The following is a 26,202-nucleotide window of genomic DNA, read 5'->3' as shown; positions in this document are numbered from 1 at the left end:
CTCCAGCCTTCAAAAGCCAGTCCAGCAGTCGGCAAGCGTTGTTGGCTTGATGGTGGAGAACTATAGTGTTGCGAAGTGTGCCTTGTTCAGGAGCAGAGAGGCAGTTTCCCAGCGCACCCTGCTCCACTCAGAACGGCTGACAAAGCAACAAGCCTCAACAATGGGTGCAGTGCGTGCTGAACAAAGTGTGTGACACTGCATCCAGCGTGTACCCCCGCACCTGCAGCTTCCCTTCAACCACATTTAATAAATGAGATTTAACTTGCTGGCTTGTGACGTCATCAGTAGTAATTTTACAGCTGTTAATAGAAACGCACAGTTAGAGCTGATGACATCTACAAATGTAAGCATATAATTACATAATATTTCAGGAAAAGTATACATCTCCATACATTTATAGAACTGGGAAACTGCAGAAAGCACACACAATATTTGCTGTCTGACACATTATAACAACTGGCCTAAAACAGGAATTTAACATAATTGTCCATGCTATATTGTCGTTGAAATTGTGCCTAATAATTATAAATGCGTTAATATTCATGAAAAAAACAGGAATTTTACATAATTACATTTGCTTTGTAATCATATTCAAACTAAAATGCAGTTCAAAGTCCATGTGCATATGCAGTTTAAAGCATTATTTAAGATAAAGTCTTTTTTTCCCATTTTGTTAAACAAGAATTGTAATAAGCTACTAATGAACATGATGAATGCACATTTTTGCCCTTTTATATCTGTATTCAGCCAAAACCAGAGCAGCCTGTGTTCTGAAAAGTCCAACCTTCCTGCCTGGCACAAACCTGGCTCCCCCTGGCCATGTGTTATCTGCCATTGTTGTATGTATTGTCTTTACTTGTAATATTAAATATTGGATGAGACTGAAAATGTCAGTCAGTATTGGATACATTATGGTTACCCCGAGTAGCTAATCCACTGTTGCATTGTCTTCCGGGTTTATTCTCAGACAGAAGTCAACAAAGAAAATGAATTCTTTCACACCTGAAGAAACAGATCAGATTGGTTCTGTAGGGTAAGTTAACATGACAAACACAGCTGTGTGTGCATGTGTGAGACTGGGTGTTTGTCTAGTGGTGTGCATGTATACGGGTTGTACAGATGCTGCTGTATATTTCAGACTCACCATTTGTCCTCCTGCCTGAGTTTTGGAGGGTTTGCTCAATTCAGCCAGAAGTCAACCAGGGTGTCAATGTCCAGTAATTACTGCAGTAATGCCAACAGACCAGACCAGACAACTTGTAACTATTTTCACACAATTAACTAATTTATCAAAACTTCTAGTCTTCCCCTTCATCCTTTCTCCCTCTCATCTCTCAACATTTTTACAAATCTATCCAATTACACAAAATTTTCATCCTCTCATCTTTCCTCCTCTCACAGTTAACCTTTAACTATGCTTCATACGGTGCCAAACTTCCATTTTCTACTTACTTTCATTGTTATTTGGGTTTGTCAGTACGGCAGTTTTTTAGGGATTTATGCTGACACGGGTGAATATACAGAGCCGGCTTTCATGCCAAGTAGTAGGGCCTTCCTTTCTGCATGGTTTTACATCCGGCTTGACATCTGACCCTCGGTGGGGTCAACAGGTCACACGCAATTCCCAAAAAAGTTTTCAGAACACGTTTATTATTTTAGACGAAAATCAACTTTTTGCCAGATGGTTACATGTTTAGAGAAATATTTGATGTTGATTCATAGACCTTGTCAAGGGCAATATTTAGACATATGGCTTGCCTTGGTCAGACTTTTTGGTCAGAATATTGAAAATATAATTTTTTTTAATTATTATTATTTTGCCACTAAACGGGTCATACGGAGCACAAACATCGACAAGCTATATAAAAAAAATGTACTCTACTGTGTGAGGTGTGCTATTACTTTTATAAGCAATCTGAGTTGGCATGACTGAGCTAATAATGCTCAAACTGGGTCAAATTCCCATAGGACTGCATTGAACGGTAAGTTTAGCATTGTTAGCATTTTAAAAACACCCCCTGCTCGCACACATTTTGACTGAAATACCCAAGAAATTTGGATCTCCAGGAGACACCCATGTTGCATTGGACCAACCATCTTGTTTTTCTAACTTTTTCTGTTAAATCCCATTCATTTTTGCTCTGCCTAAACCTGCCAAATTTTGCATGGTGGGTCAGACACACACCCTGAATCAGTAAATGGGGTTGTTTCAAAACTGTGCTTGTTTTTACAGTTGTTTGGACCTCTTTTGCTCCCTTTAACTTGCATGAATCCTAGCAACCACCTACATTATCCTTACCAACACTGTCCTACAACACAATCACAAACCAGACGCTTTATTATGACCACCTGCTCCTCCATCCATTTTATTAAGACCGCTTACTCATTCAGCCACTTTATTAAGACTGTCACATGCTCAAGGCTGTAGGTCTGGCTGTGAACTTTTTGGCTAATCTGTACAGTGCCAATCACGTCAATGTGCCAAGGTCAAAAAATGATGACGATTACCTTGCGTTATCTTCATCAGTTGTTACCCATCCCATACATGGTGCAGGATGGTCAATTACAGGGCAAAAATGAGATAGGAAGTGGTTGTATGATGTCAGAGACTTTCTTTCACATTGCCAAACAACTGTTGCCCACTTTTGTGCCTACACCTTCAACCCCAATCTTGACTCTTTCGGGTAGGAGATGGTACTAGAAGTACAAGTACAATGCAGTGGGCCCCTCCGGGGCATCATCATATGATAGGCATTTGGGCATTTTCAGTTAAAACATGATGGCCATGTGTGGAAACGTGGCTCTGTTGTGGAGGGGGCCTGTGCCAGGGTTTGTCCAGAAGCCACAGCACTGGAAGTAAATAGCCAGTTATCTCAGACATCTGGGCATTGATCTACGACAATCACATTGCAGTGAGTTTGCCCCTTGCTTGCAGTGACACAAGCTTAATGGCTACCTAGCTCACCTACACAGTGCCATCTTTAGGAAGAGGGATTTCCACTGGGTTCATGAAATGCCCAAGTCTTCCGTGATGCTGGGAACTAAAGGTCCCATGTATGAACAGAAAATACTTTATTTAGTAAGAAAAACATGGGCCAAAACCAAACCACACTTTTAAGTAGCATGTTGTTCCCAGACACCGGCGACACATGTGAGCATGTGTTTCTTGGTGCTCTTTTCAAACCCAGGAAAATGCGGAGGAAAAGGCATCCGGTATAGAACTTTTGCCAAATGATTAGTGCAGTCAACCAGGCCGGTTGATCCACAGTGGCGACCTCTAGCGGGAGGTCCTGTATACTTGCCAAGAGGCTTTAGAGGTAATGGATAGGAGTGTGTTTTGGCAAGGATCTCACGATAAGATACGTATCATGAGACATGGGTCACGATGCGATTATATCACAATGTGTTCTACAGTTCACTGAAAAAGTAAAAACAGTGCTGAAATACAAGATCCTGCCTCATTCTGCAGGAATGGAGGTTGTAGTTGCATGCTGATTCTCATTTCTGCTGACTGGTTTTCACAGCACCATCTGGTGGACCAAATTTGTAGACAGAAACATCAACATTTGATTTCCCTGTATTGATACAATATCAGCATGTAGAAAATCGTGGTATATTGCTGTATTGATATTTTCTAACATTCCTGGTAATGGATTGGTGGGTGCTTGAATTGGTGGTGGCCATGAAGGGGTGGTAGTAGTCTAGTGGGTAACACACTCGCCTATGAACCAGATGACCCAGGTTCAAATCCCGCTTATTACCATTGTGTCCCTGAGCAAGACACTTAAGTTGCTCCAGGGGGGGACTGTCCCTGTAACTAATGATGGTAAGTCATTCTGGATAAGGGCGTCTGATAAATGCTATAAATGTAAAATGAAGTGCAGTATGCTGATCACAAACTATGACTGAATGAATGAGTGGTGCAGGGATTGTCACAGAAGGAAAATAATTTACTGAAATGAAGAAAAAAGCCTCATTATTCTCTTTGTGAATTTGTGCAGCATATTTTACATTTACCTATTTTCCTCATGTACATATTACACGTTCTTCATTCTTCATTTGACATTATGAGGTTCTACAGTTTCATGTGTATCATCACTTTTGTTATATTAGTTGTCAACACTTTTATCTTTAACAGTATTATTTTTCTTTTCTCAGATTTGAGTTTGCTCATGTTAATGCTAATGGTAGCGCAAATGGTAATAAAAATGAAAATATATATTTTCTATAGAGCTTCCCTCCTGGAGGGCAGTTCATTGTGAGGTGTGCTGATATATGACTATATAGTATGAAATGTTATGAAAATTTGATTTAACCAAAAAAAAAAGAACCATGAGGTCAAATTATTGGATTCAAACACACACCTCCCCAGCAGACCTAAACACAAGGCCTGAATCCCCTCACATATCCAGAGTTGTGGATGTTTGAAGATACACTGCAAAAAAAAAAAAAAAGTGCTTTTTGACCCCCTCTCTTTACCAGAGTGTCCAGAAAATTAAGTGAAAGTGAAGTGAGCAGCACAGCACACAGTGACACAATGAAACGTGTCCTCTGCTTTTAACCGTCACCCTTGGTAAGCAGTGGGCAGTCATGACAGGTGCCCAGGTAGCAGTGTGGGGCCGGTGCTTTGCTTCCTTAGGCCACCACTGCCCCGTTTTAGGCAATTGGGCAACAAAGTAGTATTTGCCTTGGTGTTTCATCCATGACTGCACAGAAGCCCAATAACAATTCACCTTTAAAAATTCAGATTTTAGTCATGGTTTCTCAAATCTCCAAGAATCGGTGCATTACACCATCTCAAGTACCATGTCCATCTCCAAGAAGGCTGTGTAATCTGTGCTGTTAATAAGTCAAGAGTTTGCCTATCTTTAAATCATCCACCGATACAAACTCCAACTGTACTGCCTGCAGCTGGGGACTTGTGAGAATTCACTCTGGTGGGAACTCTAGAGTAGGACAGAGACCACCCCCTATCAAGGAGTTTTCTTCCTGAACCTCTGATGTGTGTGGAAGTGAGACCAACTATGTCCAGCTGATACTTGTCCATTTACACTCTTATTAAGAGCGACTTACAACATGCTTGATTTTACCATTAATGAAGTAATCAGCTCTGGTTCACTAGGACTCAAAACAAGTTAATCTAAGTAGCCTATTAGAGATGTCCATCTCTCGCACTAGCTCCACCCCTGCCTTTGAGGTGACATTCCACATTCTCACAGTTCCAGTCTGTCTTTGCCTGCAAAAGCCTGCCATCTTAATTGCTTCCTTCATCCTCTGAGTTGTGGAATCACAGACTAATCCACCATATTTGTCTTTTTATTCATTGTGAAACTACTCCATGGCTTTTTGGTCATATTCACAGTTAATTGTCATTTTGTGTGTATATGATGTCCTTGGTCTCTTAATATTCTACTATTATAATGCCTGTAACGGGCTGGTTCCCAAGCCTGGGTGAGTCCCTCCTTGCACCCAGTGTCCCAGGATGGGGTCTGGCAGCCTTGACCGTCAAAAACAGGAGCGAGATAATACTATATGATATGGGCAGCGGATGGCCTAGCGGGTAAGGAAGAACTGTAATCAGATCACTGCTCCCTGGGCGCCTTTCACAGCAGCCCACTGCTCATCAATGTGATGGGTTAAATGCAGGACACATTTTGTTGTTGAACTGTGTGTGCTTGCTGTGTATCACAATCTCTTCACTTTCATTATATTTCCCCATTTACTCTGACTAAGCAGCAATTTGGTACATAAATGAGTTAATTGTTCTTGTGAATTCAGTTTTCACCCATGGCCACTAGATGGTGGTAATGATTCTATAACAAATGTCTTTACCAGTCAAGAATATTGTCAGCTGCATCATGAGAGATGTTGTGGCCAGTCCAAATACTTCTGCAGTCTCACCTATTAGCCATTCAGCTGACATTCTGATGCTATGCGTATGAACTAAAAAGTCAGGTATACAGGTTGCATAGAGCATTGCAGGTGTTCTTGGCTTTAAAGGGTTCCCTCGTGCACCCATGGTATCTGAACAACAGGTGTGATCAGAAATGTTTCAATGCTTGTTTCCACGGAAACAATCCTGTCACAGCTGTTGCCATGGAGCAGACTTAATGATCCAGGACTGGAGGTCTGAGGCGGTCATCCTTTACAGGAGACTCAGGCCATCTGTCACATTGCTGTGTAGCAGGGAAAAGGAACGAGAAGAGCAGGACTGAGTAGGGACAACTTAAAAACAGTCTAACGGTATATTATACTGTATGAGTAGTTTGCAATAGACAATTTACTGCATCAGGATATCAAGTTGGCTTCAAATGACCTCTTCCTTCACAAGTATTAAATAAAAGGTCTGAAGCACGATCCCATCTCAGAGCACTGGCCCTGCCCTCACCGTCTGGCACACCGGTCTATGCTGAATTTTTTATATGTCCATGGCCCAGTTACGATGCTACACCTCAGACATCACAACCCCCACAATCTACCCCTGGTCTCTTCAGGTCCCAAACAACACACAATGAAAAGGATCTGCTTGATATTTACAGATTTCTTTTTTATTATTTTAATTGTTGCAAACATTGACATCCAGATATTGGTACACAAGTTTACTGAGTGTGTGTGTGAGAATGTGAGTGAACTGTGAGATCACAATAAGCAGACTAAAATTCAGTAAGCCAGAGAGCCTCAGTATAGAAGTTAGTGAGAAAGACAGTCGTCTCGACAGACAGACTCGCCTGAACTGTACTGAGGATGCAGCACTGCAATTGGTAAGGAGGATCCATCCAATTCTGAGCAAGTGTTCCTTCCAGTTAAACCAGGCTCTCCTTCAGCGTCACACATCAGCAAGAGAGTGTGCAACAGGATGAGGATCTATATGTGAACAAATATACAGACAGGACACATACAGAACCACCCTGTGATCACACACAGCAGCCAGTCACTTATTGCACTTTTGTTCTACCCAGGAGACGTTCTCCCTAGATGTTCAATAGACGGATATCAGTTTTTGTCAAAAGTACGAACACACGCACACAGCAGCGCAGCAGGAGACAAGCAAGCAGTTGGGGGGGTTTAAAAAAAAAAAAAAAAAGCAGCATGAACGATGGGTGCAGAGCTAAAACATTGTACACTGTTAAACCCCCTCCAAACTGCCCTGATTAAAGCACGGGTTCAGCAGAGTGGTGTCTGTATGTGATCACTGTGAACATGTAGGGTTTTTATGTGGAGGATTTGGGGTGCTCAGACAGCCAGACCCCATCTACCGAGTATGTCCCTCTAGGTTGGGACACCTCAGCAGTGTGCATTCAATCCTCCATTTGTAGTTAAGACATCTTTCCGCTCGCTTTTCCTATAAAGACTATTTAAGTCAGATAAAGGCTGGCGTCCAGTGTGGGAGGACGGTAGTGCCAGTTTCAATTACTGGCCTGCAGTGGAGAAGCTGCAGTGATCAGAGACTGGTCTTCAGTACAGAAGAGACCAAGAAGGGTCAGAAATAAAGCTGAGGGCTTCTCACTGGAAACCCTGTCACAGTTACAAATACAAGGACTTAACATGGAAATGGCAGGTGAGGGGGCAAGGCTAATATATATATATATATAAAAGATATTCTATACAAGAGCATTTCCCCAAATTTTCCTAATTATACATATATTTTATACATTTTAAATGTGGGTTGTCATTTACGCAGGCCTTCTTGACTTAACCAATAAGTGAAAGGTAGCCCGCCCAAGACAGCAACTCGCCCAATCACACATTGTCACTTCCTCAATTCTACTGGAAGAAAACAGATCGCTAGGATGGATGTCACAGCAATCTGTCAAGTACAGAATACTCACAACTCACCAAGGGTGCCTGTAGGGCGTCAGTCACTACGTATTCCTGGGTAGGAAGTTTTTGGATTGCCAGAAAACGGTTGATAATTGTTTAGGGCCCAGGGCTATACATGTTTTGTGTGTGTGTGTGTGTGTATATATATATATATATAGAGAGAGAGAGAGATAGATAATTTGTTTTAAATCACCACCAGTATAAACATCTTTTGGTCCTGGCTTCCTGAAAAGGCTCTTGCTCAGAAACAAGAACTAAATCAATGCTCATAAGCTGTATCAGACCTACTTCATGACAGAATGAGGATAAACATTAATGTTCTGCCTGTGTCTACCTCGCCTCTGAACTGCGAGATGTAAAAGATAAATAACCCCCTTCCAAAGTGGTGCATGTATGTAATTCCCAATACAACCTCCCGACTGTGTTTTTCTGTCTGGACGCCAGTCTTCAGGTATACACAACTTTATGCAAATTTACAGTTTTTGGAATCACCATGCAAGAATACTCTTTTTTTTTTTTTTTCCTTTCTCTTTTTTTTTATAGAGTGTGCGCATGTATGCACCTTGTGTAACACATAATAAGCTTAACCCACATCCAGAATAATTTACATAAAAGGACAATCATTGTCAACAGGGCTTGGATGAGGGGAAGTGGTGACAAGTGTTTCCTGGAGAAGGAGGGAAGGGTAGGAGAGGTTGGGATAATAGGGCGTGGTCCAGAGGTGAACAATCAGCGGCACTCCCACACTTTCACTGTCTGGTCTACACTTCCAGTCACCACATAGGGAGAACTCTTGTGGAAATCTGAGGATGAGAAAAAGACCCAATGAGACATTATATATACAGATCTGTAGCCAGCAAACACTGTTATATTTTTATAACACTTACATCTGAAAAGGCCAAAAAAATAACAATGATTATGCTCAAATCATGTTACTGTCAGTCATCTTATAACAGCATAATGATGCAACTGTGACTAAATGTGTCAATATGTTTGAATAATCATTGTGGTAAGATCTCTAGGTAGCTCAGAATGCATTTGTGCGTTACCAAGACTTAAATTGGGAATATAGAAATAGAACACTTCATACTAATTCATACTTTCCCTTCAGTTCCTGACTTTGCATAAGAAGCCTGTAAACACACCATCTGAAGCTTGTGTTAAAATTGGTGCAACCATATTGCACGAAGAACGCCTTACCAAGAGAGGTAACAAAATGTTCATGGGCACTGAGGGTCTTGGTACAACGCTTGTTCTTGACATCCCAAATGCGGAGGGTCTTATCATCAGCACAGCTCACAATGAACTGCCCTCCAGGGTGGAAGAGCACCCCGCGTACCCAGTTATCATGACCAACCTGAGGGGCAAAATTTGACACAGACTGATGAGGGGTACAGAAACGGAGGAGGGAGTAACTGGGGGGTGGAATGACCGTGTCCCTCACCAGAGTCATGAAGCACATTCCAGTGCTGACATCCCACATCTTGATTGTTTTGTCTCTTGAGCCAGAAAGCAAGAAAGGTCCAGGTTTCCCACTCTTTTTATTCTAAAAACAGTCAAGGGTTACTTTACTTCTGACTATCTACAAACGGGGCAATATTTATTTGGCCACTTAAAAATAAAAGCTTTGCCCAAGCACATTTATTCCCATTTGATAACTTTTAGAACAGCAGATTTTCAGAACCAACATGCTATTGAGACTTTAGTTTAGATGGAAATGTAAACCCAAACACACACCTCTGCACCAGTGGCCTCCATTATGGTGCTGTGTGCACTCTCAGGAGCCCAGGAAATGCACTCCACTACATGCTCATGCTCCCGCAGCTCTGCCTTACACTCCTTGGAGGCAGTGACCCACACTCTCACTGTCTGGTCATTGGAGCAGCTAGCGAGCAGTGAGCCATCTTGATTTGGCCGCACCATGCGTACCCACTCCCTGTGGCCCGTAAATGTTTTAACACAATACCTGAGAAAACACAGTGAATACCTTAAATGCACTTTCTATCACAAAGCTGAACATTCTGTGATGTCAGGTGCAATGAGCATTGTAACCCACTGCATTCTTTTGTTCTTGGTTAAATGAGTCACTTCAAACAAAAATTCTTTAAAAAGCACAGAACTCAAACCCTAATTGTTCCAGTATAATCATGTGATTGTATATTTTTGTGAATTGCTTTGTCAATTTTTTCTAGAAGAGGTAGGTACACTGCTGACAGGTGGTGTCTAATGAAGTTACTAATAAAACAATTGATCTTTTGGGGGGGCAGTGGGGTGGTAAAAAAAAATCATGGTACTTACATATTTAATGAAACCCTAGAATACACTTTTCTATTTTTATTATAACAATATACCTTCTTATTTTGGTTACTAGCTGTATATACAAGGACAAAGTACGGTGCATGAACATGTTCCACAGACCACCACAAACATAACATTTTAAATTTCACAAAAATCAATGACTACAAGGGATTTGTATCCCTTGTGCACACATCGACTTAAGAGACTCACTGGTGTATATAAATCACAGTCGCAATACTGACTAAGAGACAAAGTTCTTACAGAAGGCAAAGTCAAGTAGACAGTAGCAGGAGAGTCTCTTCTCCCAACCAAAATGGGAGAGTTAAAGGAATCGAGAACCTACCCAGTAGCCACCTCCCACATCTTCATGGTCTTGTCCCTAGAAGCAGACACTATGTGATCCCCATTGGGCATGATGGCCACTGAAGAGACATTGTGATCATGGCCTGGGGAGTGAAAGTGAAACAGATTCATTATCTGGCCACAGATTTAATCTGTATTCCTGCACCCACTGTATTCCTGCTCTGACTTGCAGCAGCACTTCACACAGCGAGGTGATTTTTAGCATGACATTATTATTTACATTCATTCACTCTTTCCAGTAGACAAAATCAATACAAGGTTCTATGGAGGGCTTTTAGGAAGGGAGTAGGATGATGGTATGGGGTGGTAATCCATCTAGACAGAAGGAAAGGCTAACACTGTCCCCTCTACAAAAGGTTTATAGCAAGTCATTTTAAAATGGCATGTATTCCTTTGTTTTATTACCAAAACACACGGTATAGGCACAAAAGTAAAGGCAACATTTATATTTTAGACCTTACTACGCTGTGCTGCACCATCTGAAGAATATTAGACTTTAGAAAATAAAGAAATTGATTTGTAACTTCAGGGCCGCAGTCTGCATTCTCACCATGCATGGTCCTGATGCATTCAAAGCCCTGGAAGTCCCAGAGCTTGATGGTCATGTCAGCAGAGCAGGAGGCCAACAATTTTCCTGTCTGGTCAAATGAGATGTCCTGCACAGAGTCTGTGTGGCCCTTGAGAGTGCGCTCAAAGTCACCTGCCTCATAATCCCATACCTGCAAAGAGGAGGACATCAGGCACCATGTTAGCCTCAATAAACTGCAATGGATCAAATCTAACCAGCAGTAAACCTCACTGAATGGTGTGACCAAAAAGGACTGGGTCAGTGTGTGTATTTGTAGTAGGGCTGGGCAAATATACAATCTTAAATCAATGACCGCACTAGGCTTCAGCTCGATCTCGGTGATCAGCTTTGACCATTTTTACTTTTTTTTCTTCTCTCAATTCAAAACTTACTCCAAGGTTTACTCTTCATATCACATTTTTCTCATTATAATATTTTGTTTCTATCACAATTTTTTCAATTTTGGCACAAATCTAATTCCTGACTGGTTTAAATAGCAAAAAAAATATTTATATTGTGATAATTTTGTTGCCATATTGTGTTATTTTGGCTATTGTTCTAAAAAAGCATGACATCTAAGTAAAATGAAGACAAATATGGAGCTCAGTGAGTATTTCCAGCTCTGAACCTACAAGAATCTTCAGTGAGCAGGGTGGGGCATACGCTGGTGATGTCAGGGCATAGAAGAAGAAAAAAAAAAAACAGAGAATATGCTGGGAAAATGTGGCGCATTAGTACATAGGAAATGGAGGGAGACAAAAATAGGGAGGGAGGCCTGGACTGTGAGCAGTGAGCTCAGAGGCTGGCACTGCCCTTGGAAACTAGAGCATCACTACCATGGAGACAAATAGTGACTCAGCAAAAAAGCATTTTTATTCGCCTGGTTCTCGTTCTGCTCCTCCTACAGAAGGAGCGAAAGTGTACGAATCCTAGCTGGCAATAATGTTCTGACGGAAAAAACAAACTTTGTCACACACCTTTATAGTAGCATCCTCTGACGCTGACACCATAACACTGAAGACAGGATGGAAGATGACCCGAGTGACTGGGCTCCTGTGCCCACTCAGGGCGTACTTCTCTGGGGGACGAGGGATCCACTCTTTAGGGTCCCTCTTCTGGCCCACGGGGCCCCCTAAGGTGATTTCTTCCTTTGCTTCATTCAGTTTTGACTCCAACTCCATTACCTGTAGAAGAAAGTCAATGCAAGATTTTGCAAACCAATCAAAAGGGGTAAAATGAGGTCCACACACAATCCAGAGAAATAAAGAATGTGGTAACTCCTTACTAATACTAATCTGATGATAAATCAAAGTGCATGACCAAAACATTGCTTCATTATTAATTAGGTGTATTAGAAAAAAACAAAATCGATACAGCAATATATCATGATACTTTACGGGGTGATATATGTATCGATGCTGGGACACCAAATATCAATATTTTTGCATACAAATTTAGTCCATTTCAGACAGAGTAAAATTGCAAAACATGACAGACCAAGCGGTGTCATTATACCAGCCCGTTCAACAAACCATGCAGTATGGACTAAACACAATTTGTAAGTGGTCAAACGTCTGTGAAATATTCTATTTCAGCAGGAGCCCTCCAGATACAATACAGCAACAAACGCAAACTATCAACACAAAAATGACTAAATACACTGGACAATGCAAACAACCTCCCATCCACTTCGTGCATTTTATTCATCAGGATTCGTGCCTCTATATCGCGGTTGAAAACAGATGTACAGCATCGTGTGTTTCAGCTCTGTTTTCACATTTCCAGTGAACTGTACACTATTGCAATATGTAAAGTATTGTGATATAATCGTATCTTGACACCCCTATTATTAATGTACTGAAATAATTTCCCCCATTACTGCAAAACTACTGCCCATTAATGAATGTTGTGTACTAATTTGATTGTGTATTTTTAATAATTTCCAGAGGAGCAGCACCTACTTTCTTCTGTAGTCTAATGACTGAGGTCCATTTCTTTTCCAGAAGCCCAGCATACTTCTTATCTAGCTCTTCATTCTGATGACAAGAGACAAACAGAAGCATTGAAAAATAGAAGACATTCAAAATCCCACTGCCAACAGTTAAATGAACATAAGCTTCGAAAGAAACCAGAAAGTGTCTCCTGCATACCATGTCTAACTCTGCTTCCTTCCTGAAGATGGAATAAGCTTCTTCGTGCCCATTGGAACGAAGATAGTCAGCTATCGCTCGATTTCTGAAGCACAAAAGATACCAATATCAAACACTGACTGCAAAAACAGGGTGACAAGCGGGAAAGAACAAAGAGCATGACAAGACGAAAAATTCATTTGGGTGTGTGGGGGGGTAATTATTGAGAGGAGAGCCACAAACTGGAGCGTCTCTAAATAAAGCTGCCTCCAGGCGTGGCACTGAGTATCTTAAGGCAGACTGGATGTCCCCATCCTCACTGCTCATAGGTTAACCCGGCCATGAAAGTTTAACAGTTTAAATTGTTCTGTTCTTGGTTGACTAGCATGTTTGTGGGGAAAAAAATAGACATGATAACTAAAACCCAGCGGTGCCATTTAATTTTCCTACAAAGTAGGGCTTTAAATGCAAAAATGTACACGTATTTGTAACCCTGTGCTTCTCCAGGACGGACCATCATTTTAACTATAAGATCCAGAGAAACAGCAAGAAGAAGAGCACAGCAGAAACTAAAACTGATACGCTCTGAGGTTAGACGAGGACACTGCGCTCATTGCCATGGTGACATGCTCATCTTGCAGCCCTCTGAGATGGCCAGTCTTTGGAGCAAATGGCTCCCACCCCCACCAGAACAGAGGTTGGACTACTGCTGGAACTATTCTGAAACCTTCCCAATTATTGGAATTGCTGTTTTCACTAAAACGCTTGCCAGTAAAATGTCTTTTTAACGGATAATGCATCTACCAGATGCTGAACGATAGAATTTAGAAGTCTGGCTCAATGTCCTGCTGATCAGACTGGTCAAACCTTACAAGGACATTTTTAAATACAGAGTGCACCTGGGGGCGGTTATGTGCGTCTCTCTGTTCCAAAAGGGAACCGTGTCCTTCTGTACCCTGACACCACAGATACCCTGACCCAGCTGCTGTACTACATCACCACTGGAGGGCAAGCTGAGTACCACTGTAGCGTTATAAAAAAAAATTACAATATCACATGCAGTTCAGCTCCCTTTAAAAGCTTAAAGCCACGCGGTCATGAGTGGCCTAGAGGTGTTTCTACAAACTTGAGCAGGCAGAATAAATGGGTTGCTTATAAAGAACACGCTGTTCACTCTCACACAAATGTGATGGAAATTCAGAACGGGTGCTTACAGATCCTACTTTCACTGGATCATGAACTGATTGCTTTTCCTATCTGGCCAGGATAAAGGATCCTTGACTCAGAAAAAAGCATTACTGACACACATGTCAGATGTATTTTTGTATTCAAGCATCTGGGAAGAAAGAAACACTGTACTCTACAATTACATAGCCCTACAATTATATACTCATTATTTCCCAAGGTCCAGAAATATATATACACACACACACACACACACACACACACTGTTACCAGATATCAATCAAAATACTACATGAACTGTTCCAAAGCACTGACCAGACATGAGGAATGAGTGTAATTAGCCATAAACATTTGAACCACTGATGGGGGAGAGGAAGAACACTGAAGACATGAAGAACTGTCACCTGTCAAGGGTGACAGTTGCAAATATTATGCAGCAAGTGAAGAAGTGGCCAGAGAGGTGAAATATATGTTGGAGAAACAAGTCTGGTCCATAGAGCCACGGCTTCACAACTGGCAGGATTAATGAGGCTGTGGTGATGTACTGTAGAGGTTCAACCAGTACAAGGCAGGTGTACTGGTTGTAAACAGTGGAAATACAGGAAAATGGCCAGTGCCAGTAGTGAACCTATATTAGTTACTTAAATATTGTGCAACGTGTTTTGTTTCTGAATCGTTTCATTTTTAAAACGTTCTAGAGCAATATGTGCAAGTTTGTGTGAACAGGTAGGACACTCACAGTTCATCTCGTTGTCTCTGTGACAGCACCATGGTGGTCTGTGTGTGTGGGGTTCTGTCTTGGTGGAAGCGTTATGTCTGTGTGTGCTTCTCTCCCTGACAGGGAGCAGGTTGGTAGGACCGTCACTCCTCTCAGCTTCTCTAAGATATGTTCCAATCTGAAGGACAATGGCAATGCTTGAGACCAGAAGGGGAGGGGCTTCACAGACACACCCCACAGCTGTCCTCAGGTAGGAGACTCTCAGCTGATCCAGTCAGTTTCAACAACCTGTTTTACAGTCCATCTGGGGACAGAGAAGGAAAGAAAAAGTCAATACACGAAAAAAGAAAAAACATTAATTGCATTAATCTCTATATATGTTGTTCCATTCCCTCATTGTAGCTATTGGCTCACTCTGGAACCTGACAGAGAATTTGAAATTAGATTTAGGGCTACGTATTATCATGCTAATTAGGGGGAAAAATGCCATGATTCTAACAACTCAATGACAGGAAACATTAAACACGTTTTGAATAAAACATGCAGTGCCGCAGCAACCTAATCCCAGTACAATTGTAAGAAATGTTTGGTACACGTAATAAACGTGTCTGCAGAAAATGGAGTTTCAAAATTCTAGATTTTGCTGCAAGACTAAGACCACATTGGGAATCTGACGCAGCATGTGTGGAGTGATCACTAATGTCACATTCACAACTCTCCAATCAGAGCACACTAAACGTGCACAGTGTTCAGGTCTATAGCACTGATTTTAGTTATCAAAAAGAAAAATATTGCAAAATATTACAATCGAACCTCAGATTCCTTAATTTTGTCTCATTGTCTATGAAACATTTAAATGTAGCACATTTGAACCTACAAAAACCACTGAAAATCAATCTGCATGTAGGGATTAGTAGCAGCCATGATCCTGAGATGACTAGAACAGAGATTGTGGTTGTGATGTTTGCTTACTGCTATTTTACAAGAGGTATCAGGTAATGGTGTTTTTGTCAAGGAAACTTGACATTATTTGTCAACAAACCTTTTTGACGTGATTAAGACTAAACGAGACGTAAATTCTGGTCACGTGTCAATAACTATAATGAAATATATCATGTAACATTGTTGATGGATAAAAAAATGAGACTAAACATGGTTTACAAGATAAAAATTATACTAAAATGTCTTCATTGTCCTTGACAAAAAGGAGACAAGATTATATTTCCTCTAGTTTAATAACGTGGTTTCTGTCTTAGTGTCTCTCAATAACTCAATATGCTATCATGGAATTAATTCAATTTCAGGATATTTCTGATAGGTGATCAGATGGCAGAGAGAAAATGACAAAGCAATCTTTGGATGCACTTTCTTTAAAATGAAGAGGAGAAACACAATGTGTACACGGAAAACATGGATCAAATCAGAGCGTAACAATAATAAAATAATAAGATGACCTTGTTTTAATTATGAAGTGGGGTTTTTTTTGTGATGCCAAGTTAATGCATTCTGTGGCATTTTCAAGGTGTTTTTAGTGGACAAACTTGACTAGACTAAAATGAGTATGTATGTGACTAAGACTAATGAAGTATTATAGTATTAGGAGCATAGAAAACAGAGGAGGTGGTTAGGAGGAGATGGGACATTACATCACACTTGCGTGTGTGATTTATCGAAAAGAAAGAGGGAGTACATAATCCAGAACTCCTCCCATTTGTTGTAACGGCTATTAAATTGGCTCCAATGTCTTCAAGGGAGGTTCAAAAACATGAAAAGCCACAAACGAACAGGGACAACACACACACACACACACACATACATATATACATATACATACATATATACATATACATACATATATACACATATATACACACATATATATATATATATATAAATAAACGTCTGTTGACACAGTGACATGAGGCTTGCTACCCACCCAGTCTGCACCCACTCTTCACTTTTTGAAAGCAAAGATAAAATAAAGCAAAATTCTGGCCATTCAAAAAAAACAAAACATGTTCAAATCTTCACGTGGATGGGCCAGGAACCCCTGCGGCAGTAAGCTCCTTAAGCCCACCCAGGGCAGAGCACAGTTCAGTGAAGCCAAACAAGCAGCCTCCATCACGAGGATGGACTGGGGGGGGAGTAGAATGCAAAACAGATTAGTAATCTCCCCTCAGACTTAATATAGCTCAGAACTTCTTAAATCTGTTCAATCAAATGGCATACTGTAGGTGTACACACACACACACACACACACACACACACACACAGCACTACTTCTAATGCATAACGGCAAAAATGACCTGTTCTTTAGAGGTCAACCACAAACAGCTGGGCAATGCAGCTACCAGGCCTCATAACAGTCAGAGCTGCCAGTTTACAGCCAAACTGTGAGATCATCACAATGGCAACAACACTGACACTCCGATGAGAATTATATTGCAATCTAGATGGGTGTGGTTCATCCGTGCAGTAGAAAAACAATCATCTGTAGTCAGGATGCCAGACTCCTCGCATGCTGAAATTATGGGCCTGGAGTCGCCCGTTGCAACAAAAAATGTACTGTGACGGAAAAGCCACAGAATGCTGATGAGCTCTGCATCACAACTACTAACACAGAGGTGTTGCTGTACTTGACTGTTGTAGCCAATGCACATGTGCAAACAATGGGCTTGGAGTGTTGAAATTTTGAAACTGAAATTTGTTCAATGTTGTCACTTGGGAACTGAACTGACATCACAAACACTAAACACTAGTATGGAGGTATTAGGAATAACCACAAACTTTCAGACTAGATGCTGCAAACTTTTATTTTGTTAATGAAGCAGTGAATACGGCACCAGATTTGACTTTTTTTTTGCAATAGTGGTCATTTTCGCATGAATTTTTTTTTTTTTTTATATGACTAATAATATCAAGGCGTTTTTGCATCGCTGCACAAGCTATAGTTTCCAGGTCAGGGTTTCCAATATTTAGCTCTTGCAATCACAAACATAGTAGGTGAACATATACGTTTTCCATGATTTTCTTTACCAATATTGATACGGACAACACTGATCCCCCCCCATTGTTGTGCCTCTTTTTCCCCAGAAAGAGATTGTATTATAGCATATTAATATAACTCAACTCTATTCTAGATGGTCAAAAACTGCACCTACAAACCTGCACCCTGACGCTTATCCATTTCAACGAAACGGACCCGCATTTCACTCAAGCTTCATGCTGTGTGCTGACAGTTCAGTTCCAAACATTCGTGGGTGTGACCAGAGCATTCACGTGAAATGTCTAGGATGAGGCTTTCAACATGGGGGTGAGCTGGAAAGGCATGGCCTTCCCGGAACACACATAGCAACCCGATTACTGCTCCGTTACACCTGCTCAGCGGTTCGCGGAGATGCAGAGGGGAGTAACCCGCGTTTTGGCCCTCGAATGGTCATCGACGCTGGGTCGTCCTTCCGTGTCCCACCGACGCCTCAAAAAAATAAAATAAAATAAAATAAAAAAAAAAACGCAACCCGTGTGGGTACGCCACCGAATATAGCCAACACAGAAGTGGTTAATGCGCTAATAAACGATAAACGAAACGTCGTCTTGCTAACGTTTGATGACAGCTAACATGCTAATCATGTACACGCGACGCGAATAAAATGCTCGGACTACTTCTGCAAGCGAGCCTACTGGGTCGGCCAGCGACGCAAATCACGCGTCGTAACCCACATTCCGTCCCCCGACCACCGCAACGTCCTGACACGCCACCGGTGCGCAGCTGGGCGTGTTTGCATTTTTAACTTCAGCCTCGGGGCGGAAAAAGGGACCCGCTGGCTCACCGGCTAACGTCAGCCGTCCGCACGCAGGTCCGCGTCGGTTGTAAACGTGGACCGGCCCGTTCGGCCCGTTCTGTCCCCGCGTGCAATGGACCCGGTCGATTTCACGGACGAGACGGAGCTCGGAGATTCCTCCCGCGGACGCCGCGGGTTCGCGGCCCGGCCGCCATTTTGAGAGACGGCCGGGAGAGGTGCCCGCGATGCTCTCGGCAAACGTGGACCGGTCCGGGTTTTCGTCCCGTGTAGCGCGTCCCCTGCGCACAAAAGCCCGCAGGCCTACCTTGCTCTAGGCGCTGCGTCCCATATCCCGGTGACCGGCGGCAGCTGTACACGGGGACGACGTCGCAGGGCGCGGTCACCCACCTCTCCTCCCTGATTTCTGCGCCGGGAGCGCGCACGCACGCACGCACGCACGCACGCACGCACGCACGCACTATCGCCCGGGCGGCAACTGGACAGGCGCGCTCACGACACCACGACACAAAAAAGCAACACACGGGCGACATTTGCACACGCAGTTTTTGTTTTAACCGACTAATCGGTAACAGGAGCTGGAAGATCTCAGATTTCATTTGGGACTGTTGCCATAAAGATAGTTCGCCTCAGATTAGTCGTACGCCACTTCAGGCGAACGTATTTGGGCGATTGGGTTTGATAATGGTAATTGATCGTGTTTAATTCTATAGAAATTGTCATTAACGTTTAAGCGAGTTCTGTTTCTATAGTCAATGCAAACTTGAATCGCAAAACTTCGTGTGCTCGTTTCCAAGCGGTCGTCTCCTTTCGGCCGACGGTCGCCAAAGATTTGGCAAAAGTATCAGGCCGAATGCCCTTCCTGAAGCAACCGGGGTCGGAACAGGCACCAAGAAATGCATTATCACGTGACCAAATAATGATATATTTAAAAATGCACCACCTCGTGGTCAATACAATAGTAGTGCACCAAAAACTACACACACACAAACACACACACACAGTACAGGCCAAAAGTCTGGACACAAAACCATCTCGATAGGGTTCCTTTCCGGTGACTGTGGAGGCCGGGTCTCCACTTTTTGTTAAGTACATAACTCCACATGTGTTCATTCATAGTTTTGATGCCTTCAGTGAGAATCTACCATGTAAATGGTCATGAAAATAAAGAAAACACATTGAATGAGAAGGTGTGTCTAAACTTTTGGCCTGTACTGTGTATATATATTTCCTATAGTCTCTTCATTTAGTCAGTTTGATGTGTGACTACAAATCCTTCTTTATAGATAATACTAACTATAAACAATACCACTGTTTCATAGCATAAAACTGACACATATGCATTCAAAATTATTATTACCAGTAGCAGTGTTTTGCAATTTCTGTTTTTATTATGTTTGTTTATGTATTATAAACTTCACTAAAACATCATCACATCTTAAAATTTCTTTATATATTGCAGCTCTGCTACTATCACACACAATTATTGTTTTTATATTTTGGAAACAATTTCCACCACTTACCTGTGATATAACTATTGGCAAGCAGATCAAGCATGAAACACACTGTTTGAATAAGGAAATTTATTAATTGCGTACATAGGCCTATACCTTTTGCTACTCCTCGATTTCTAATCATACATTATTTACCTCATATGGCTTTCCATGGTTTTGTACAGGCACACATGAAAATTCTATCAAATTGAAAACAGGCCCTAGGTCTCACATTGCTATTTAGCAACTAGCATTTAAATGAAGTAATACACCTGATATAAAAATAACACAACCACAGTTTAATTTAAAAGAAATATTCTTGTGTTATTGTTTAAATAACAAAGCTCGCCTCACTCCTGATATTCATTGTATGCATTGTATCTTTCCAAACAGTCTTAAGCCAGCATTTACATTTTTTTTTTTCATATGGTTTCAGTCTATGAGAGCTCACCGTGACCTTGAACAACCTTTTTTAAACCGTCGAGTCTTTCTGGCAGGAAATGCTGTGGCGGCTGCATTCGGTAGTGTTCATTTCCCACCGTTCTGTTCCTTTCCTCGTTTTTTTACAAGCCACAGTATATAACAGTATAGAACTATTATAACTATAATATAACGCCTGAATTAACACCAGCTGAGCTCATAGAATCTTGTAGAATTTTTCAAGACTACTTTCAAGGCATTTTTCCACTGCACGCTACTGGTTCAATATTACATTGACTATTATATAATCTTACATAAGGCAAGTTGTCTTTTGGTGTGAGTTCCATGGAGGTTCTAATACCAAAAGGTAATGTGAAAAAAAATTCATCACTATCACTTCACCACCACTGTGGGAGATGGAACACCCTGAAGCTACCCTACTCTCCTATACTCACTGCAACTTAAGTTCTTGTACAATTATAATGTACAATTGTACAAATTATGTAATGTATTCACTGTCACACCTGAGGAGGTGCAGCGGTCCCTCTATCTGTCAGCAGTGAGTTTCTCTGTGTGTCATGGTAAATGCAATATCATGGCAGTTTCACAGTGGCTAAAAGCATGTCGACTCCAGTAGAGTTAAGCTGAGTTAAACCGGTATCATGTGGTGAAAAAGCCTACAGTTCAGTAGTGTCTGGTTCCACCCTGCTTCTAGGTGAGGGGATCCTAGACCTACTTCTCCTGCCCTCTGATTGGTCACCTTCCCTATTCAGACGTTCTAATGATGTGTGCGAGGGGAGGAGCCTGTGTCTAAAAGGGTACAGGAAAAGGGCAGGGTCAGGCATGGGGCGTGGCTCTTCGGGCCCTAGCACTCTTTCCCGCGGTACACACTCTCGCACTTTCTCCGTCCGTTTACACCGCACTGATACAGAGCTTTGCTGCATTTCCTCCACCTCCTCAGGGGACGCCTGGGCTGACAGAGACCAATCTGAATCCTGTGAGCCTTCCTCACTCAGCTCTTCCTCGTCCTCATCATCCTCCTCCTCTCCATCATCTTGGTGCTGATGGTAGAGTCGGAAGCGTGCGTTGTGCAGCTGGAGCGAGAGCTGTGCGGCAGTGTCAGTCTGCTGCTGTAGCTGGCGTGTAAGCGCTGTGATCTTGTGGCCGCGTCGTTTGAGCTCCTCCAGAAAGCGGCGCTCCTCGTCTCTGAGGCGGCCCTGCAGGGCAGAGGCCAGCGTGGCTCGTCGTTGCAGCTCAAAGCGCAGCCCACCAACACCGCAGGTGCGCGCTGCCAGACGAGTCTGCATGTCCTGCATCCTCGCCTCCAGCCTCTCACACTCGTCATCAACCGCTAAGGACAAACAGATCCACACACACACAGAACAATATACACAGGCCCACACACACACACATATATATAATCACACCTGTACATCCATAAAATCATGCAGGCAGACATTTTTACACTCAAACTCACATAAATACGTAGTTAACGGTAGAAAGGCCTTCGTTTACTCGAAACAACTTGTCCTGAAGGTGTCCGGTGCTACCTCACATCTTTAAGTCCTGTAAGTTACGATCTTCTACCATCAGTAAATATTATAGTAATCTATTTTAAAGTATTGGACTGCCTATTTCTAGAGCTCCAGCACCCTCTACTGGGGAGGGGACCAAATTGGACAACAGGGGATCTCAATCACAAAAATGCACAATTTCAACAGTGCAAAAAATCCTGTGCACCCTTAACTACACAAACTACCGGAGAAAAAAATAAATAAAGATATTTCTTAATTCCAACAAGTATTATTCTTTTTTCTTTGCAAACTTTAGTTTCAGGTGTCTGGTTGTGGTAGAAACTTTTTTGATTATAATGCTTCTTAATGCTTCCTGTCTCACCAGCTTGTGTCCGTCCAGGCGGCCTGTCATTCACCTCACAGCTTAACTCTGCAGTGGTAAGAAAAAATAACACTGATCAACACACCCAGAAACAGATTTACACATCTTAGAGAAGAGTGGAATACACTGTTTATTATATAAAGAACTATATATTTTAAATTCAGCAGTGGCTTTGCTGTTCTGCACCCCATTTATCGCTGTGACCTCTGGACTAGACACACACACTAAATAAAAAGATTTTTAAAAGGATGAAGACCAGGAGTCTACCAATTAGGATTATGAAGGACTGTCAGTTGACTAAGCAAAATGGTCATGTGACTCATGCCATCTGACTGACCAGCACAACGTTTCTTCAGGTGAAGGATCTCCAGTTGAAGGCCACCGATCAGCAGCATGTGCTCCTGCCGCAGGAAGGCCACACTCCTGTCCACACTGTCCACCTGCTGCACTAAGGCACACGTATCCATGGAAGCGCCGGCCTTCTTCCGAGTGGACCGGGCAGGTGTCAGTCAAGTTACCTGAATGTCATGCACAACAGATCTTTTTTTTTTTTTTGGTGTTGCAAATTAGCATACAGGCCATAGGTGCTTTCTACCTAATGTGACTTCTCATCTAACAAGATAATATAAGACAAATGTAAGGACTATCCATACCTTATCCCTCATTGGACAACCAAGATTTCTAGGTTTATCCGCCTGATAATGTTTTGTGCAACAACCTGGTCATGTAATTATCAACTCTTCAACCAATCAGTTCATGTCCTTCAAAGCACTGACCAGAAGGTTCCCTCAGAAGGTTATATTGGCATGTTCATACTAGAAAAGAATGGGAGTTATGGACCGCAGTGTGTGTTGTCACGTGACTGGTCCGATTGCATCATTGGAGAGATTCGGCCGCGTTCTTCTGGTGTCTGGCAGGGTGTATGTTGGACATTTTTCATATTCACCGCAGCGACATTCCTTTATTTCTTTGTCGGGTCCGTTTTGTAGAGAGTGAATTGCTTTGAGTAACCTTTCTGTTGGCCATGGAATTATGTACTATGCCGTGTGGTGTATTTTCTTTTTTCAGAGATTAGTTACTGCGCAGCAGAATACGTTTTGGAATAAAAGTTTTCTGGAAACGTCCCGTAGACGATGCCTTCGAAACGTAGGCTACTATTCCAGCGCATGTGAGCACGACAATTACGTCGCTAGTCGCCGGGCCGAGATAACAGCGCAGATGCGGAACATCGCGGCGAAATTCGCCCGTCCTCAGCGCCACTCACCTTTTGTCTCGGGGCTGAAGGAGAACCATGCGCGGGTTCGGATCAGCGCATCGTGACCGGAACAGCGGGCGGGTTTCTTGTTGTGTCGCGAAAACCGGCTCAGGCGACCGTCACTGAAGGAGCATGAAAGTCATTTGCACCGGTCGTCCGAAAAAAAAAAAAAAAGAACGACGCATGAATAACATTAAAAACAGTGATAATAATATAATCACATGAATGATCGCGGAAATCTCTATTCTATTCAAGCAGACCCCCAGGAGGAGCTGTACCTCCGCTCACATTATGTCATTTTGTTTCGCTGATATCTGTTCAGCACCCTGGACGGGGACAGGACAGCGTTATACTGTCCCCTAGCGGCACATGCAAACCCCTGCACTACGCAGAAATTCGATTTATCTTATTTTCATATTCAAATTAGATGACAAATAATTCAGATGCATTTATAAAGCTGAAATGCATTTTTCCCCCACTGGATTCCATTTGGATATAGTTCTAATAAGATGTAAAAAAATATATATATATTACTAGAACTATTCAATTAATAACTGTGGCCCACAAATAACAATACAGGGGAACAAATTAGATTAACACAGTCTAACCCGAAACCCCAAACAGATACACTGCACAGCTTCAATGTATAAAGGCCATGCAGGACACCACATTGGGATGGCTACACTCCCTCATGTAAAACACCTCTGGCAGGCTGGGGTAACCACAATATACATTATTAGAAAAAAAATATACAGGTGTAACCCTGCCATGCCATGTGCTCCAGATAATAACTCTCTCAAACACATACAGCACGTAAGACAGCACAAACTGTCTCACCTTGTGCAAACATCTGTATACAACATCATGGCCACTACTGTGCCTGTGTGGACGTGGGGAGACTGAAAGAACAAACATTTGAAAAAGACAAAAGGATTAAAAACACTCCAGACAAATGATAAAAAGAAGCTAACTGTGAAACTCCATCAAAGTGCACGAGTGAGCATTCAATAAGAACTGAGAGCATTAACAAAAGTGAGTGAAAATGAAGTAAAAAAAAAAAAACGGACAAATGTTCAGACTAAATGTACTGTTTTCTCTGCACAGATATGGGTCCCTTCACTGAAATATCTTTTGTGATGAGGGAGACATTAAAGGCACTCAGGTGCTGCTTTATCACCACATCAAAGGAGACAATATTCTCTTGACAGAGGATGGTGAAGTTAAGATCAGTAAGTTTCGTGTTGCTCTAAGATGTAAAGAAAGCTATGCATGCTTGAAATCATGTTTCTGAGCTCTGAGCAGCTGACTTTGGAGTTGCAGGGTCTCTGAACCCAATGGGAATATGTGGGACACCAGGGTATCCCCTGAGTATGAAGACATGTCTACTTGAGAACAAGTAGAAGTTCAAGTAGAACATCACCAGAAATGGCCAGACATACAATAACAAATGTGATGTCTGGTCGGTTGGCATTACTGCAGTAGAAATGGCAGAAGCCCAAGCTCCCATCAACCTGGATTTTGACACCCTGGTTGACTTCTGGCTGAATGGAGCAAATCCTCCAAAACTCAGGCAGGAGGACAAATGGAGAGTCTGAAATATACAGCAGCATCTTTACAACCTGTATACATGCGCAACACTAGACAAACACCCAGTCTCACACATGCAATTTATCTGTGAAGGCATCTGGAGGCATCGGTAATGATTCCATGGCTGCAGAGAATGGCTGTCTGAAATATTATGAAGCAAATGTAGTGAAATAATACATTTACATCTAAAACCGTGCAGTGGTGGCCTAGCGGTTAAGGAAGCGGCCCCGTAATCAGAAGGTTGCCGGTTGGAACCCCGATCCGCCAAGGTGCCACTGAGGTGACCCTGAGCAAAACACCGTCCCCACACACTGCTCCCCGGACGCCTGTCATGGCTGCCCACTGCTCACTCAGGGTGATGGGTTAAATGCAGAGGACAAATTTCACTGTGTGCACCATGTGCTGTGCTGCTGTGTATCACATGTGACAATCACTTAACTTTAACTTTAAAACCTTGGCAAAATGGCAGCAACAAAACGATTACCACATGAGGGAGCCAAAACACAATGTTTTAATAAAACGTAGACTAATTTGTAACACATCTAATTTCAACTTGCTTACTTTAACAGCTGATGATTAGATTTTTTTAGTTATTTAACTAACCAAGCTGCAAGAGAAAAATTTGCTGGTTATGTATTCATCATTTCTTAAAAGTGATATTAAAATGAC

The 26,202-nt window shown here is 42.2% G+C and overlaps 2 protein-coding genes across 4 annotated transcripts; both read right to left on the bottom strand.

The window, feature by feature from the left end:
- Positions 1-6,526: 6,526 nt before the first annotated feature.
- Positions 6,527-19,342, bottom strand: pafah1b1b (platelet-activating factor acetylhydrolase 1b, regulatory subunit 1b). Its single transcript, XM_028984539.1, has 11 exons — positions 19,190-19,342; positions 15,104-15,386; positions 13,201-13,285; positions 13,012-13,086; positions 12,028-12,234; positions 11,033-11,201; positions 10,463-10,565; positions 9,559-9,787; positions 9,266-9,367; positions 9,022-9,178; positions 6,527-8,624 (listed from the first exon to the last, which is right to left on the bottom strand). Exons 2-11 carry the CDS (start codon positions 15,133-15,135, stop codon positions 8,551-8,553), a joined length of 1,233 nt encoding a protein of 410 aa, XP_028840372.1. The 5' UTR covers positions 15,136-15,386; positions 19,190-19,342; the 3' UTR covers positions 6,527-8,550.
- Positions 19,343-20,448: 1,106 nt separating this feature from the next.
- ccdc92bb (coiled-coil domain containing 92Bb) lies at positions 20,449-24,886 on the bottom strand. Of its 3 annotated transcripts, none has more exons than XM_028984230.1 (5): positions 24,784-24,886; positions 23,956-24,068; positions 23,029-23,209; positions 22,692-22,739; positions 20,449-22,146 (listed from the first exon to the last, which is right to left on the bottom strand). In XM_028984230.1, exons 3-5 carry the CDS (start codon positions 23,156-23,158, stop codon positions 21,473-21,475), a joined length of 852 nt encoding a protein of 283 aa, XP_028840063.1. In that variant the 5' UTR covers positions 23,159-23,209; positions 23,956-24,068; positions 24,784-24,886; the 3' UTR covers positions 20,449-21,472. The 3 variants fall into 3 exon arrangements, with proteins under 3 accessions (XP_028840063.1, XP_028840061.1, XP_028840060.1); XM_028984228.1 differs by lacking the exon at positions 24,784-24,886 and adding an exon at positions 24,225-24,275; XM_028984227.1 differs by lacking the exon at positions 24,784-24,886 and having other exon boundaries at positions 23,956-24,182.
- Positions 24,887-26,202: the final 1,316 nt, after the last annotated feature.

Source organism: Denticeps clupeoides, chromosome 6 (assembly GCF_900700375.1).
Source record: "Denticeps clupeoides chromosome 6, fDenClu1.1, whole genome shotgun sequence".
NCBI classification, from domain to species: domain Eukaryota; kingdom Metazoa; phylum Chordata; class Actinopteri; order Clupeiformes; family Denticipitidae; genus Denticeps; species Denticeps clupeoides.
Note: the sequence above shows the minus strand (reverse complement) of the source record. Positions and strands in the feature narration are given on the sequence as shown.